Here is a 15851-nt window from a genome sequence, read left to right on the forward strand (position 1 = left end):
ATTGTATGAATTAGATGATTTTTTTTACTCATTTTACATTTTAATAGCTTGAATGTCTTTGTCTCTTTTGGAAACAGCCAACAGCACGAATGCCATTTACACAGTGATCATCTTGGCTCTTATAAAATTGTTATTTTGACTGTTTTTCTGATGTTTTATAGACCAAATGATTAATCTATTGATGGAGGAAATGCCATACTTGAATCATTTCCAAAGTGCTGCTTTACCAGACACACAAGTACAGTCAGAAACAGAAAGAAATAGGAAGACTGTTCATTTAATGAACTGATCACACCAACACACACATTATTTAGATCTACTTAATTTAAACATTTACCGCTGACTTAATAAAAAACAATGTTCTTGATTATCATCACCAATAAATTTACAAGCATGTTCACTTAAATAACACCACAAAACAAAGATGGTCTTTTGTAATGCAGCTTTATTCAGCAGGATAGTTTTCACTATCAAGCAATTTTACATTTTTCAACATCAATTGGAGCTGTGACTAAAATCACTACATCTCAAAGGCTTCATGTTTACTCATCCAATTATTTCTTGCTGTGCAAAGCACAAAGATATAGCTCAAACTATATCTTCAAAATCAAGAACAGACTCTTTCAACAGTTTGCATAACAAGATAGAGAAGGGGGAACAAAAGAGAGGAATCAGTTAGTTAAACTATCAACAGAGGTCGATCAACAGAATCTTAAATGACAAATATTTTAATAATTTAATAATTTTGCAATAATTTTTGGAGCAAAAACTGACCAAAAATCACTGACTCCAGCTTCTGAAATGTGTTGACTTGCTCTTTTACCCTCTATTGTGTCAAGAATTTAAATGGGTTGGACAAAATAAAGTACTTGAAAACATCAGCTTGGGATCTGGTTAATACTGATGCTTGCTATGTTTGATAGGTTTGGGGCATCTTTTCATTTCTTTTTTATTTGTCTGTTTGAAATCAATAGAAAATATTCAGTAATACTTACGGTGGAGATTGAGGTCCTAAAGGGACAAAAAGATGAAAATTAGATAAATAAACATTAGTATACTATTATAACATTCGAAAATATTTGCATTTAGAACATTAATGACGCTCTCTTTACTTAGTTTGGGTTTATAAGCTGAGATGCCAGGACAGAAAATGTACTTTTTTTTTGTTTGAGCCTCACATGTTTGGAATGACAATGCTTGATGTTTCCTAAGACAGGAAGTGATTCATCATTTTTATCAGCAAAAGAAGAACAAGGTATTTCAAAACTCAGGTAAAGAAAAGGTCAACTTCCTCTTTGTTAAGTTAGAAGAAATATACAGTATATAAGTTTATTGTTAAGTCTTGTAACATAACAGTACATTTTGAAATTAAATATAAGCTAGAGACCATCTTGCAATGGCAGGCCCGTAAACATGTTCACGTTCTGATCCATGACTACTCAGTAGTGATTACTACATTGTCACAGGAGTACTCATCACTCACACGGTTGTGATGCTATCGTGTTGGCAATGTCTGCCCACAGACAGACAGAAAGACATACAGACACAGACCACATTGTCCCTGTCCAGTGAAAACCACTAATATAAAAAAATGGCAATTTTTCATGAGCCAAGAAAAACAGATATGTTTTCAGCATTTGTCAGATGATTCGATGGCTTTCCAAATCATTTGTTTGGCTTAAGAAATAGGAGAATTGTTTCTTCTCATAAAAGGAACAGTTCCTTCATTTTTATCGAAAAATTCAAAAACACCAAATTTGCAATTAAGTGGTTTTCACTGGACGTTAATTAAAAGAGTAGACACAACATTAATTGAGAACTCCCCCTGGTTCTGTTCTAAACTTGTCAATTTATGTATTAATGACAAAAAAAACCAAAAACAGTACTGTTATACCAGTATGCATACATAAAATAGCTTATTGAATCGAAATATAAATATACATATATATATATATATATATATATATATATTTGATGATTATATATATTGATTATTTATATATTTCATAAATTCCACAACCTCACACTATTATAAAGTGGCCAATTGTGTCATCTAATGTAATGGTAGCCATATTGGCTCTCCACCATCTTGTCACTTTGACAATGACCACCATCTTGGCTCCTCTTTCTTTTTTCTCTCAGATACACACAACCACACACACAACCACACACACACACACACACACACACACACACACAAACAAATGTCTGCTGCTATCTGCCCTCTGCTGGTTGTCTGCAGTAAAGCAGACGGTCACTTTGTGGGACCAGAACAAATTGCCACCATATTATCTCAAGTTAAAAAATGAAAATTCACATTTTTATCACATGTTGTATACATTTAGCAATTTTAGTTAATGACTGAAGAATTAATTGCACTAAATGATAAAAATGGCCTTTAATATGTCCTGTAATATGTTCTTTGCATGCATTTCTTTCTATATATTTATTACATTGCGTAGCACAATGTGATGACAGTAAAGAAGGGAGCACATACGTTAAACCACAGTGTGTTGCTATTCTGTTCAGTGCACACTAGAGAGCAGCACTGGAACACTATTAGAAAAGGCATGCACACAGATTACAGACTCATTTTTCAACTCCTCTCTCTGATCTACAGGATGCACCTGCAGGCCTCCTGTCTTTATTTAGCTCCATGTAAATTAAGAGGTTCAGTATCAGTTCTCTGTAAAACTGTCCCTTGACAGGAAACACACTGATGTTTTAATAAAATGTTTAAGTTAGTCAGTCGGCATATTCCCAGCATGTTAGTGAGATTATTACTGGTGTGAAGACAAGGTCTGTTTTCATAATAAAGCTAAGACTTTTTTTTTTTTTTTTTTTTTTTACAAATGATACATTTCTAAAAAACAAATCAGGAAATTGGATTCATACAATTTAAATAAGATCATTTTAGAGACTGTTCACTGAAGTCTTTCTGTCCAAAGTGTTTTAATATGTGCACATGGTACGGGCACCTAGGCGCTAAGTCATAAAAATAGACTGTTCAGAATCAAATATGGTCAGTAAATGAATTTGTAAAGTGCAGAAACAGCTGGGATGTACATATAAAACGCAGGTGAAACAAAAGGCCCTACAAATCATGCATGAACCTGCTTATCCCCTTTTTAAAGAATTCAGCCCCTCGAGCTTTACAGACGCTTTACAGCCACTGCAGCAACACCTTTACAAAATGTACTTCACACCAACCACTGCTTCACTTGATTCATTTATAAACATCAGTCTAACTGGAACCTGTAAAGCTGAAGGCAAATTTCCACATCAGTGGACACCAGAGATTATTTTCATCATTTGTAGTTTTTGTGTTTTTTTGTTTTTTTACTGCAGCTTACAACCTGTAATAAGTCTCTCCTTGTAACTTGTGAAAAACATGTGAATCAGATAAAGATGATTTTTGTATCTCAAGAAAGATTTGACTAGTTTACAAACTTTGATGTCATGAATCCCAGGAACTTTTCAGATCTTAAATTTCATTTATAACATTTTTTGGGGGTTGAAATAATTTAAATGTGACAAAGCATGCAGACTGAAGCAGAGCTCCTCCTCCTGTCAGTCACTCTCAGTTTCAGTGTCGTATTAAATTGCTCCTCCAGCACCTCCTCTCCTCATCCTCCAAAGCCTCTAGTCTGTCAGCAGTAAGCTCACTTTCCAAGTTACAAGGCCATTCTCAGCACACACTGACAACATGCTGGGGACCCTCTGCACTCTCATCACTGCTCTAACATGTAAGGAGGCTGACTTACTGCAGCTTTGACCTCATGTTGGATTCATCAGTCTGTGTGTTTCTCTTGACTCCATGTCATCTTGTTGTTTCCAGGTGTGAGTGGTGTGACGGTGCTGACACAGAAGCCTCCTGTTGTGACGCTGAGGAGAGGAGAGACAGCCACCATGGACTGTAACCTGGGGACTGTTACTGACAGTGATGCTCGCTGGTACAAACAGGTTCCAGGAGGAGTTCCTCAGTATGTACTGAGGTTTCGTCACAGCTATAGCTCTGTATATTATGGCTCTGGTTTCTCCTCTCCAAAGTTCACATGTACTCATCAGTCACAAACAGATTATCGTTTGATCATCAACAATGTGGAGGAAGGAGACTCAGCAGTCTATTACTGTCAAACATGGGACAACTCTGTTAATGAGTACGTATCACAGTGATTTATGCTGTGACAAAAACCTCCTCACTGATACTTCTGCTTTTTGAGACTCTGACACTTGTCAACTGATCACAGAGCCATCAACCATTACTCTGTGTAACAACATACACTTTGTTGAATTCCCACATGAATCTTTAATTGTATTTAATTGCACTTTGCACTCATGCTTTATTAATGGAAACAAAAAAAGCAATGCACGAGTAAATATGCACCACCTTCATGCATAATAACTGAGATTATTCTATAAAACAGACTTTAAATGTTACTGTGTATAAATACTTAACATTTTTAGTCACAGAAATGTTTCAGAAGCTGTTCTGAGTGAAAAAAACAACATGTGATAGATATTTCTGAGACATACAGGTAGTGATGATTGTTACATTGGATCTACATGCAAGAGAGGGCAGGCAGGAATATTAATAGATTGAGTTTATTTAGGATCAACAGCAGGACCAGGTAAAAACAGCACGATCTGAGAAACACAACAGATGACTAGACAAAGACTGAACTGAAGACTGGACTTAAATACAAACTAAATTAATGATGGGAGGAGGTGCAGGTGGAGAGAGGCAGAGAAACACAGGTGAGAGTAATGAGTGGAAAAACACAAGGAGATGGGAAAGCTATCCAAAGAAATCCACAGTCCAGCAGCAACCAACAACTTAAACACCACAGGCTTATAAAGGCAATCGAAAGAGAGAGGGAAGATCTCATTATTCATGTCACGTTAAAATCCGCTCACATATGGTCAATAGAAAAGTGATTAATACATGTAAACTGCTACAGATTGTTATATAAAGCCCCTTTAATGTGAAACTGCGCATGATGTAGGTGGTTAATAAATGTTAACAGTGCTGAGTGTTGAAACTCCTCCTCCTCCTCCTCCTCTTCTCCTCTCCTCAGTGTCTTTATAAGCTTCAGTCTCTCTTCTCCTCACACTCCAACCCTGCTCACCTCTCAGCTGGACAGTAAGGGACGTTTACACCACACACTGACAACATGCTGGGGACCCTCTGCACTCTCATCACTGCTCTAACATGTAAGATATTCTTCTCTCTCCTTTTACAGCCCATATTTTCACACAGAAACCTTTTACTCATGTACTTTTCTGTGTATGTTGACAGACGTTGATGCAGCCAAAATGGTGACCCAGACGCCTGCTGTCCACACAGTTTCTACAGGACAACAGGTTGTTCTCAGCTGCAACATTGGGAGAGATGATGGACATTATGTCAGTTGGTATAAACAGGTTCCTGGTGAAGCTCCTCAGTATGTACTTAAGTTTTACCATAGTCACAGTTCACCCACCTTTGGAACAGGATTCTCTTCAGACCGATTTGACTCTAAAGCCTCATCAAACATAAATTACCAGTTCATCATTAAGAGGACAGAGACAGGAGACTCAGCTCAGTATCACTGTGCAACATGGGACAGCTCTGCTGGTGAGTGGGTATCACAGTGATTTACACTGTGACAAAAAGCTTCTCACTGATACTTCTGTTTTTTGAGACTCTGACACTTGTCAACTGATCACAGAGCCATCAACCATTACTCTGTGCAACAACATACACATATTGAATTCCTACATAAATCTTTAATTGTATTTAATTGTACTTTGCACTCATGTTTTATTAATAGAAACAAAACAACAATGCACTAGTAAATATGCACCACCTTCATGCATAATATCTGAGATTATTCTATAAAACAACACATTTGCATGAAATATAATAATATACGTTTTTAAACACAGGATGCAATTTGTAACAAAAACGAAAAATCAGGTTGTGTTGGGGCCAGAAACATTATTAATCATTGAAATAAATCGGAAACCTCAGTGAGCCTATATGGACGATGAGCTCCTGTCTTCTCTGACCCTCTTTCAAACTGTCCTAACCTGACAGTTTCTTTACTCACATGTTACACTGTCCTAAACTGACAGCTTCTTTACTCACATGTTAAACTGTCCTAACCTGACAGCTTCTTTTCCTCACATGTTAAACTGTCCTAACCTGACAGCTTCTTTGCTCACATGTAAAACTGTCCTAACCTGACAGCTTCTTAACTCACATGTTAAACTGTCCTAACCTTACAGCTTCTTTGCTCACGTAAAACCATCCAAGTCACAACACAGCAGTAACTGATTCTGTTTCCTTCATTTGGCTGATTAATTCTCACTTTTAACTAAACAACAACATTTTTCTGACTCTAACAGAGCAGTAGACTAGGTTTCATTAAATAAGAGTCTGCCGTCTTTATTGAATGTTTCCGGGTATTAGTCAGACCCCATGAAGTCCCAGGGGAACAGAAATAACACAAGCAATAGGAATACATTTTGATTACATCAGATATTTTGTTGCTAACTGTTGTGTATTCACAATATCACATTGGAGGGTGAGCTGGATGGTCATTAATGGCACTTCACCACATCACTGAAGTTTCAATTATGACGGTAAAGCTCAAGTGTAATAGTGCTTAATAATGATGTGTTTCTAATAGATTAATATTAAGTGATAATTCATGTTTAGCATGCTTGTTATGTGCACTCTACATCCTGTTTATCATTGTCCACCTGTCATTGGATCATACACTTCCTGACAGAAAGGAGGCAGCAGGTGAGACCGGAGAAAGGTAATCAAAATGTATGATGTGAAAACTCACATACATGATGTAGTTTATGAGTATAAAGAGTGATGAGTGTTGAAACTCCTCCTTCTCCTCCTCCTCTTCTCCTCTCCTCAGTGTCTTTATAAGCTTCAGTCTCTCTTCTCCTCACACTCCAACCCTGCTCACCTCTCAGCTGGACAGTAAGGGACGTTTACACCACACACTGACAACATGCTGGGGACCCTCTGCATTCTCATCACTGCTTTAGAAGATATTCTTCTCACTCCTTTTACAGCCCATATTTTCACACAGAAACCTTTGACTCATGTACTTTTCTGTGTATGTTGACAGATGTTGATGCAGCTAAAGTGCTGACCCAGACGCCTGCTGTCCACACAGTTTCTACAGGACAACAGGTTGTTCTCAACTGCAACATTGAGAGGGATGAAAGTTATGTTTATTGGTATAAACAGGTTCCTGGTGAAGCTCCTCAGTATGTTCTGAGGTCTTACCATAGTCACAGTTCACCTGACAACTTTGGAACAGGATTCTCTTCAGACCGATTTGACTCTAAAGCCTCATCAAACATAAATTATCAGTTAAGAGGGCAGAGACAGGAGACTCTGCTCAGTATCACTGTGCAACATGGGACAACTCTGCCAATGAGTGGGTATCACAGTGATTTACACTGTGACAAAAACCTTACTGAGACACTCCTGACAGCTTCAATCAATTATGAACAAAATCAAACACTTCAAATCAGAAAAACTGGAACAAAACATTGAAGGACATGAAAAAAAGTCCTCTAAAGAGACAAGAGTGTTTGAATAAAGTCCAGCAGTGTTTGTGAATATAAGCAGACTGATGAAGTGAATGAGACGTGGACAGTGAAAGTTGGTCTCAACAGGATGTTTCACTTCCACTCCCCTCATTAGTGAGAGTCAGGAGGTTTTTGTACAGTCATGTGTACAAACTGAATCACTGTGGTATTCGGACAAGGCACCAAGCTGATTGTGACAAGTAAGTACTTTTAACTCATCATAAAACAGGAGAGATTTGATTGTTTCTCTTGTATATTTAAGTATTTCATGTACTTGTTAATTCTTGTTTAAAGTGTGAAACATTTTTAGTGCAGATTAATTGTTTGCAGTTTTAACATCAGCTTTGAAACAGCACCAAGCTGTGCTTTAAAAGACAATGGACAGCTGAGCAGCTGATTAAATGATTTTGTCCATAAGTTGTTTTAATTGTTGTGAGATTTAAAGACAGAAGATTATTCTCAATTATTATATTTAACCTTTAATGAAGTTATTTTTACATTACGTCTTATTTTAACATTCATTTATTCATTGAGAAATTCAGCTTACTACAATGGTTGATTGTTTATCTGGTGAAGGTGAAAATAAAATGAGAATATTTTCTATTTATCTTCAGTCATTAGGGCAGAGTAAACATTGTTTATTGTGCCTGTTTGAAAATATAGATTATTTAGTGAGACAGTCACCTTTGAATCTGAAGTGATATCTGCTGTAATTGAACACAATGACTGATAATCAGAGATGATATTTAATTACTGTGGTTGAACAGAATTTCTCTGGTGAAATTATAATGTTTCATTAGTAATCCTTATATATCTGAGGTCAGGGAGAAACTTGTAGTCTTTCAAAATGTAAAAAAAAAAAAACTCTGCTCATGTTGTTGATGATTATTTTGACACTAAGTCTGAGAGTGTTTGTTAGTTTTCTCTTTTCTCTGACTTAATTTCTAGTGATGTGATGAATGTCCTTGATGTATTTTCAGGCTCCAGCCTCCCTCCTCCTGTCCTGACAGTCTTCCCTCCGTCCAGAGCTGAGCTCCAGTCCAGCGAAGCCTCTCTGGTCTGTCTGTCCAGTCAGTCTGTGCCTTTTGCAGATGTGAGCTGGTTTGCTGCTGGGAGTCAAGTGAGCAGTGGGATCTCTACCAGCACCGCTGTTCAGCAACCGGACCACACTTTCCAAATCAGCAGCTATCTGGCCATCCAGACGTCAGACTGGAACATGGAAAAGGTTTACAAATGTAAAGTGTCTTTGGGCTCCCAGATCGCAGAGAAACACATCAACAAGTCAGACTGTCCCACTGAAGAACAGTAGAGGAGCACAACGACCATTTCAAATCTGCTTCTTTACTGTTTGTGCTGTTTGCTCATTACAAGGTTCACATGTTAGAAAAGATGTGTCTGCATGCTTGTAATAAATGTTGTGACAGTTAGGTGGAGGTGTTGTATCAGCTTTGCAACTGCTGCATTTTTCAAAACTCATTCAATAAAAAAACTCAACAAGAACAAGTTTGTAATCATTTGTTTTCCTGAAAATATCATTTAAAACAGTAATATTCCTTGTGTATTGTAACTTTGACAAGATTTTATTTTTCTTCTGCCGTCCATCTCACAGATTTCTGTCTTACTTGTATATGTATATCTAAATTCAGAAAGCTACATTGTTTTAAGTGGTAATCTTAAATAAAAGCACAACAGACAGATTAATATTACTCTGCCTGGTTTTAGTTGCTTACAGACGTTAGAAAAATCAGATAAACGGGCAAATGAAACTGAGTTTTCATCCTCTGTAAGTGAAGCGTCACCTCTCAACTCCTCCCTCTCTTCTTTCCCAGGATGCACCTGTAGGCCTCCTCTCCTTATTTATAGCTCCATGTAAATGAAGAGGTCAAGTGTCAGCTCTCTGTAAAGTCAGAGGGAACTGAATCAAATCACATTCATCAGCAAGTGAGCAAAAAAAACAAATGTATGACAATAAAACTCAGTACTTCTCTATTGTATTATATATTGCACAGAGCAGTTTTCTGTGATTATTTTGTGCAGATGTCTTGTGGTATTTACTGGTTGTGATGGTCAGTGCTCGGATTCATTTCCTTCAATGTTCCTTTAATTGTAAATATTTTACAAATATACTTTACAGATGAGGTCAAGTGTGTGTGTGTGTGTGTGTGTGTGTGTGTGTGTGTGTGTGTGTGTGTGTGTGACAGAGAGAGAGAGAGAGAGAGGGAGAGAGAGAGAGGTGAAATATGTCTCACAGTTGCAAAGAAACAAATAGTATTTGACACTTCTGACCCCTTTTAGCCTCCACTTTGACCCGAACAGTATCCAGTAGTAATATAAACATGCAGGGGGGTGTTGCAAATATGTGAAATGAACCATTTTCATATTATATGTTGATTACACTTATTAAGCCAAGCTGAAGAAGTTTCATAACTAAAAAATACTTTTAACAATTTTTTAAAATGTTTTGACTTTAAAATGGGTCATTTGACCTGCAACATAACAGGGGGGTTAATTTTAAAAATTATTATCAATAATTATTAATTTATATTAACCACACCTTCCTACCATCAATTCCCAACATCACCAATAATATAACAAGCATATATTCACTTAAATAACACCACAAAACAGAGATGGTCTTTTGTAATGCAGTTTTATTCAGCAGGATAGTTTTCACTATCAAGCAATTTTACATTTTTCAACATCAATTGGAGCTGTGACTAAAATCACTACATCTCAAAGGCTTCATGTTTACTCATCCAATTATTTCTTGCTTTGTAAAGCACAAAGATACAGCTCAAACTATATCTTCAAAATCAAGAACAGACTCAGTCTTGATAGTATCGCCTCAATTTATCTTCGGCCACTTCATCTTGGGATGTTCCCCCCCTGTTTGGATAACAAGTTAGAGAAGGGGGAAAGAGAGAGGAATCAGTTAGTCAAATCAACAGAGGTCGATCAACAGAATCTTAAATGACAAATATTTCAATAATAATAATAATGATAATAAATTAAATAAAACAAAAATCTGACAGAAATTCACTGATTGTTTGATAGGTTTGAGGCATTTCACAAAGTCTTTTTATTTCTTTTTTATTTGTCTGTTTGAAATCAACAGAAAATATTCAGCATTACTTACGTCATGCATCTGGACACTAAAGGGGCAAAAAGCAGAAAATAAGATAAATAAAAATTAGTATATTATTATCATATTTGAAAATCTTTGCATTTAGAACATTAATGATGCTGTCTTTACTTAGTTTTATGTTTATTATCTGAGGTGCCAGGACTAAATAACAGATTTTAGCTAAACACAGAACTAAGTGAAGTTGTATGTAGTAAGTTAGTACAGTCAAGTGTGATTTGTTGATCACAGACTAAAGGAGCCTGCTGTTTGTGTAAATCAGAGGTCAATCTGTTAACATCAACTCAGTATGTGTGAAAGTTTGTGACTTACTGCATAGCCACCGCAAAGAGCTAAGTGGTTGTCTATACCAAGTTAGAGAAGGGGGAAAGAGAGAGGAATCAGTTAGTCAAATTATCAATAGAGGTCGATCAACAGAATCTTAAATGACAAATATTCTAATATATTAATAAGTATGTAATAATTTTTGGAGCAAAACTGACAAAGATTCATTGATTCCAGCTTCTGAAATGTATCTACTTGCTTCTTTACCCGCTATTATATCACCGTGAATTTAAATGGGTTGGGCAAAATAAGGTACTTGAAGACATCAACTTGGAAACTAGTTAATACTGATGCTTTCTGTGTTTGATAGGTTTGAGGCATTTCACAAAGTCTTTTTATTTCTTTTATTTGTCTGTTTGAAATCAACAGAAAATATTTAGCATTACTTACTTCGCGCAATCGGACCCTAAAGGGACAAAAAGCAGAAAATAAGATAAATAAACATTAGTATATTATTATCACATTTGAAAATCTTTGGATTGAAAACATTAATGATGCTCTCTTTACTTAGTTTTATGTTTATTATCTGAGGTGCCAGGACTAAATAACAGATTTTAGCTAAACACAGAACTAAGTGAAGTTGTATGTAGTAAGTTAGTACAGTCAAGTGTGATTTGTTGATCACAGACTACAGTAGCCTGCTGTTTGTGTAAATCAGAGGTCCATCTGTTAACATCAACTCAGTATGTATGAAAGCTTGTGACTTACTGCATTGGGACCAACTCTGACTCTCCCCGGGTTCAGTCATGAGGACGACCAGTGTCAACACCAGAAAGATCATAACACACTTCATCCTGAGGAACAAATCACAGTGGCCACATCCAGAATCATTCACTGCCTTCACTCACCAGTGTCAAAGCTCATCACAACCCATCTAAAAGACTTTGCATTTATTAAAGTAACATCAGGATTAAATTGACTTCTCACCTTTCCACAGCTTGTTTGTCAGAACCAAAAAAAACTGGTGTCACAGACAGCAAAGTGAGCACTGTGAGATCTAGAGGTGATGTGGTGAGCAGTCGTGAGTTACCCGTCTCTTTATAAGGATGGAGATGGAGTAAACTTATCCAGTCATTCTGTATTTCTCAATGTGTTTTGCAATTCACTTTTTTTTCACTGACTGTGATGATGATTAAAGATGAAAACATATATCACATAGTGCAATTTTTTTTTATTTTTACAATTTCACTAACGAGACCACGGCACATTTTAACATTAAGGTAGTTCATTTAAATTGGTAGAAGATTTTGGGAGGATAGGAAAAGGGGGGTCAGGGTTGTTGGATGAAGGAAGGGGGGGTTCGAGGTTGTTGGATGAAGGAAAGGAGGTGTGAGTAGGGCTGCGGATTGACTGGACCGTCTAGGAACCAGGGAGGTTGAGACTCAGAATGGGGGTACGTCTCGATGGGCGCACGTCTTGGTTGGCGTGGCTTCATTGTCCCCCCTGTGGTTCCTGTGCTGGAATGGCCTTGGTAACCGGTTCTGGAGGATCTTCTTGCCGTGGGATGGCGATGTCGAAGGCTGGGCTGTTGGTGATCCTGGGAGGGAGGATAGTGGAGAAGGAGAGGGCCTGGGGGGGAGGGTTGTAAGAACTTGAGACGAACGGTAGAGAAATGGTCAGGCTTGCAAATATAGATTTTGCAAGTGATTGAATCAGGGTGACGTAGGTGGTTGGGTTAATGCTGCACAGGTGGTTAGGTTGACGAGACGCAGGTGGTTGGATTGATGAGATGCAGGTGGTTTGATTGGCTGGGCCTGGGTGGCAGATCAGCGAGGAGGCGTGGCGTGGTCCAGTTCCTGAACCTTAGTTATAACAACTCCATATCATAAAAATGCGTTGATATGTTGTTGAAAACACAAACAATTATGCTGAAGGCATTAAATCTGCATTTTAATTATATTTTGGTACATTTTTAAAATAGTTTTGTTATTTTCAATGACATTATCAGCATATAGATTAATTTGATATCATTTTTTATGTATACTTATATTTTTAATATAAAATAAATACCCTCTGGACAGAAAATGTGCATGTTTTGTGTTTGACCTCACATGTTTCTAATGACAATGCTTGATGTTTCCTAAGAAAGGAAGTGATTTATCAGTTTTATCAGCAACTGAAGAACAAACACGGTATTTCAGAACTCAAGGTCACAAAAGTCAACTTCCTCTTTGTAAAGTTAAGAAATATACAGTATATAAGTTATTAAGCTTCTTGATTGTATGAATTAGATGATTTCTTAACTCATTTTACATTTTAATAGCTTGAATGTCTTTGTCTCTTTTGGAAACAGCAAACAGCAGGAATGCCATTTACACAGTAATCATTTTGGCTCTTATAAAATTGTTATTTTGACTGTTTTTCTGATGCTTTATAGACCAAATGATTAATCTATTGATGGAGGAAATGCCAGACTTGAATCATTTCCAAAGTGCTGCTTTACCAGACACAGTACAGACAAGTACATTCAGAAACAGAAAGAAACAGGAAGAGTGTTCATTTAATGAACTGATCACACCAACACACACATTATTTAGATCTACTTAATTTAAACATTTACCTCTGACTTAATAAAAAACAATGTTCTTGATCATCATCACCAATAAATTTACAAGCATGTTCACTTAAATAACACCACAAAACAAAGATGGTCTTTTGTAATGCAGCTTTATTCAGCAGGATAGTTTTCACTATCAAGCAATTTTACATTTTTCAACATCAATTGGAGCTGTGACTAAAATCACAACATCTCAAAGGCTTCATGTTTACTCATCCAATTATTTCTTGCTTTGCAAAGCACAAAGATATAGTTCAAACTATATCTTCAAAATCAAGAACAGACTCTTTCAACAGTTTGCATAACAAGATAGAGAAGGGGGAACAAAAGAGGGAAATCAGTTAGTTAAACTATCAACAGAGGTCAATCAACAGAATCTTAAATGACAAATATTTTAATAATTTAATAATTTTGCAATCATTTTTGGAGCAAAAACTGACAAAAAATCACTGACTCCAGCTTCTGAAAGATTCTTGAAAACATCAACTTGGGATCTGGTTAATACTGATGCTTTCTATGTTTGATAGGTTTGAGGCATTTCACAAGTCTTTTTATTTCTTTTTTATTTGTCTGTTTGAAATCAACAGAAAATATTCAGTAATACTTACGGTGGAAATTGAGGTCCTAAAGGGACAAAAAGATGAAAATTAGATAAATAAACATTAGTATACTATTATAACATTCGAAAATATTTGCATTTAGAACATTAATGACGCTCTCTTTACTTAGTTTGGGTTTATAAGCTGAGATGCCAGGACAGAAAATGTACTTTTTTTTTGTTTGAGCCTCACATGTTTGTAATGACAATGCTTGATGTTTCCAAGACAGGAAGTGATTTATCATTTTTATCAGCAAAAGAAGAACAAGGTATTTCAAAACTCAGGTAAAGAAAAGGTCAACTTCCTCTTTGTTAAGTTAGAAGAAATATACAGTATATAAGTTTATTGTTAAGTCTTGTAACATAACAGTACATTTTGAAATTAAATATAAGCTAGAGACCATCTTGCAAAGGCAGGCCCGTAAACATGTTCATATATATATATACACACACACATTACACTGATCCGCAACTTAAAATGTGAAAAAGTTAATCACCAACAATGACTTTTGCGGTTTTCTATTTCATAAATTCCACAACCTCACACTATTATAAAGTGGCCAGTTGTGTCATCTAATGTAATGGTAGCACTGCAGCAGCAGTAAACAGATTTAAAGGTCTTATTTGTAAGAAAAGTAGATTTTTGAGTCTCATTCTCAACTTGTCAAATACTGACGCTGGGATTGTAGGTCGAGTTGGCCGCCATCCCAAAGTGTCAGTATTTGATGAGTTGGGAATGAGACTCGAAAAAAACTTTTCTTACAAATAGGACCTTTAAATATTATGATAAAACATATATTCATACTGCTAAAGCTCCTCCATCATTTGTTGGTTCCAGCTTCTCAAATGTAGCTAATTTACATATAATTTTTATGTATACTTATACTTTTAACATAAAACAAATACCCTCTGGACAGAAAATGTACTTTTTGTGTTTGAGCCTCATGTGTTTGTAATGACAATGCTTGATGTTTCCTAAGAAAGGAAGTGATTTATCAGTTTTATCAGCAAAAGAAGAACAAACAAGGCATTTCATAACAAATGATGGTATCGTGTTGGCAAAGTCTGCCCACAGACAGACAGACAGACATGTTGAAAACAATAACTGCTGTACTTGAGCAGACAGGGATGACTGGAACTGGGTTACACTGACCTGCAACTTCAAATGTGAAACAATCATTCACCAACAATGACTTTTTGGGATTGTAGGTCGGGTTGGCCGCCATCCAAAAGTGTCAGTATTTGAAGAGTTGGGAATGAGATTAAAAAATCTACTTTACTTACAAATAGGACCTTTAATAATAATGATTAAAAAAATGAAATCTTACTGCTTATACTTGTCCCAACATTTGATGCTTCCAGCCTCTCAAATGTAGGGATTTGCTAATTTGTTTTCTCCTTGAATGTCTTTGGCTGTTGGACTGTTGGCCGTATCCAAAAGAGACATTTACACAATGATCATCTTGTTTCTTATGAAATTGTTATTTTGACTGTTTTGATGTTGTTTGATGTTGTTTCTGATGCTTTATAGACCAAATGATTCATCTATTGATGGAGGAAATGCCAGAATTTAATCATTTCCAAAGTGCTGCTTTACCAGAGACACAAGTACATTCAGAAACAGAAAG

At 36.3% G+C, this 15851-nt stretch overlaps 1 protein-coding gene and 1 long non-coding RNA gene across 2 annotated transcripts; one reads left to right on the plus strand and one right to left on the minus strand.

Annotated features, from left to right (window-relative positions):
- Window positions 1-3706: 3706 nt before the first annotated feature.
- LOC141019704 (immunoglobulin lambda-1 light chain-like) lies at window positions 3707-9105 on the plus strand. The gene is made up of 4 exons (XM_073494693.1): window positions 3707-3746; window positions 3839-4164; window positions 7769-7802; window positions 8583-9105. The coding sequence occupies exons 1-4, from the start codon at window positions 3707-3709 to the stop codon at window positions 8909-8911; spliced, it is 729 nt and encodes a 242-aa protein (XP_073350794.1). The 3' UTR covers window positions 8912-9105.
- Window positions 9106-10235: 1130 nt separating this feature from the next.
- Window positions 10236-12052, minus strand: LOC141020125 (uncharacterized). Its single transcript, XR_012180797.1, has 6 exons — window positions 11996-12052; window positions 11777-11862; window positions 11459-11474; window positions 11057-11088; window positions 10739-10754; window positions 10236-10488 (listed from the first exon to the last, which is right to left on the minus strand). It is a non-coding gene; the product is annotated as an uncharacterized lncRNA (long non-coding RNA).
- Between the last annotated feature and the right edge of the window lie 3799 nt (window positions 12053-15851).

This window comes from Pagrus major, chromosome 23, assembly GCF_040436345.1.
Source record: "Pagrus major chromosome 23, Pma_NU_1.0".
In the NCBI taxonomy this organism is placed as follows: domain Eukaryota; kingdom Metazoa; phylum Chordata; class Actinopteri; order Spariformes; family Sparidae; genus Pagrus; species Pagrus major.

Coding starts and splice junctions, on each gene's coding strand:
- LOC141019704 (XM_073494693.1), top strand. CDS start 3,707: ATGCTGGGGACCCTCTGCACTCTCATCACTGCTCTAACAT. Junction 4,165..7,768: donor ACAACTCTGTTAATGAGTAC/GTATCACAGTGA, acceptor TGAATCACTGTG/GTATTCGGACAAGGCACCAA. Junction 7,803..8,582: donor CACCAAGCTGATTGTGACAA/GTAAGTACTTTT, acceptor ATGTATTTTCAG/GCTCCAGCCTCCCTCCTCCT.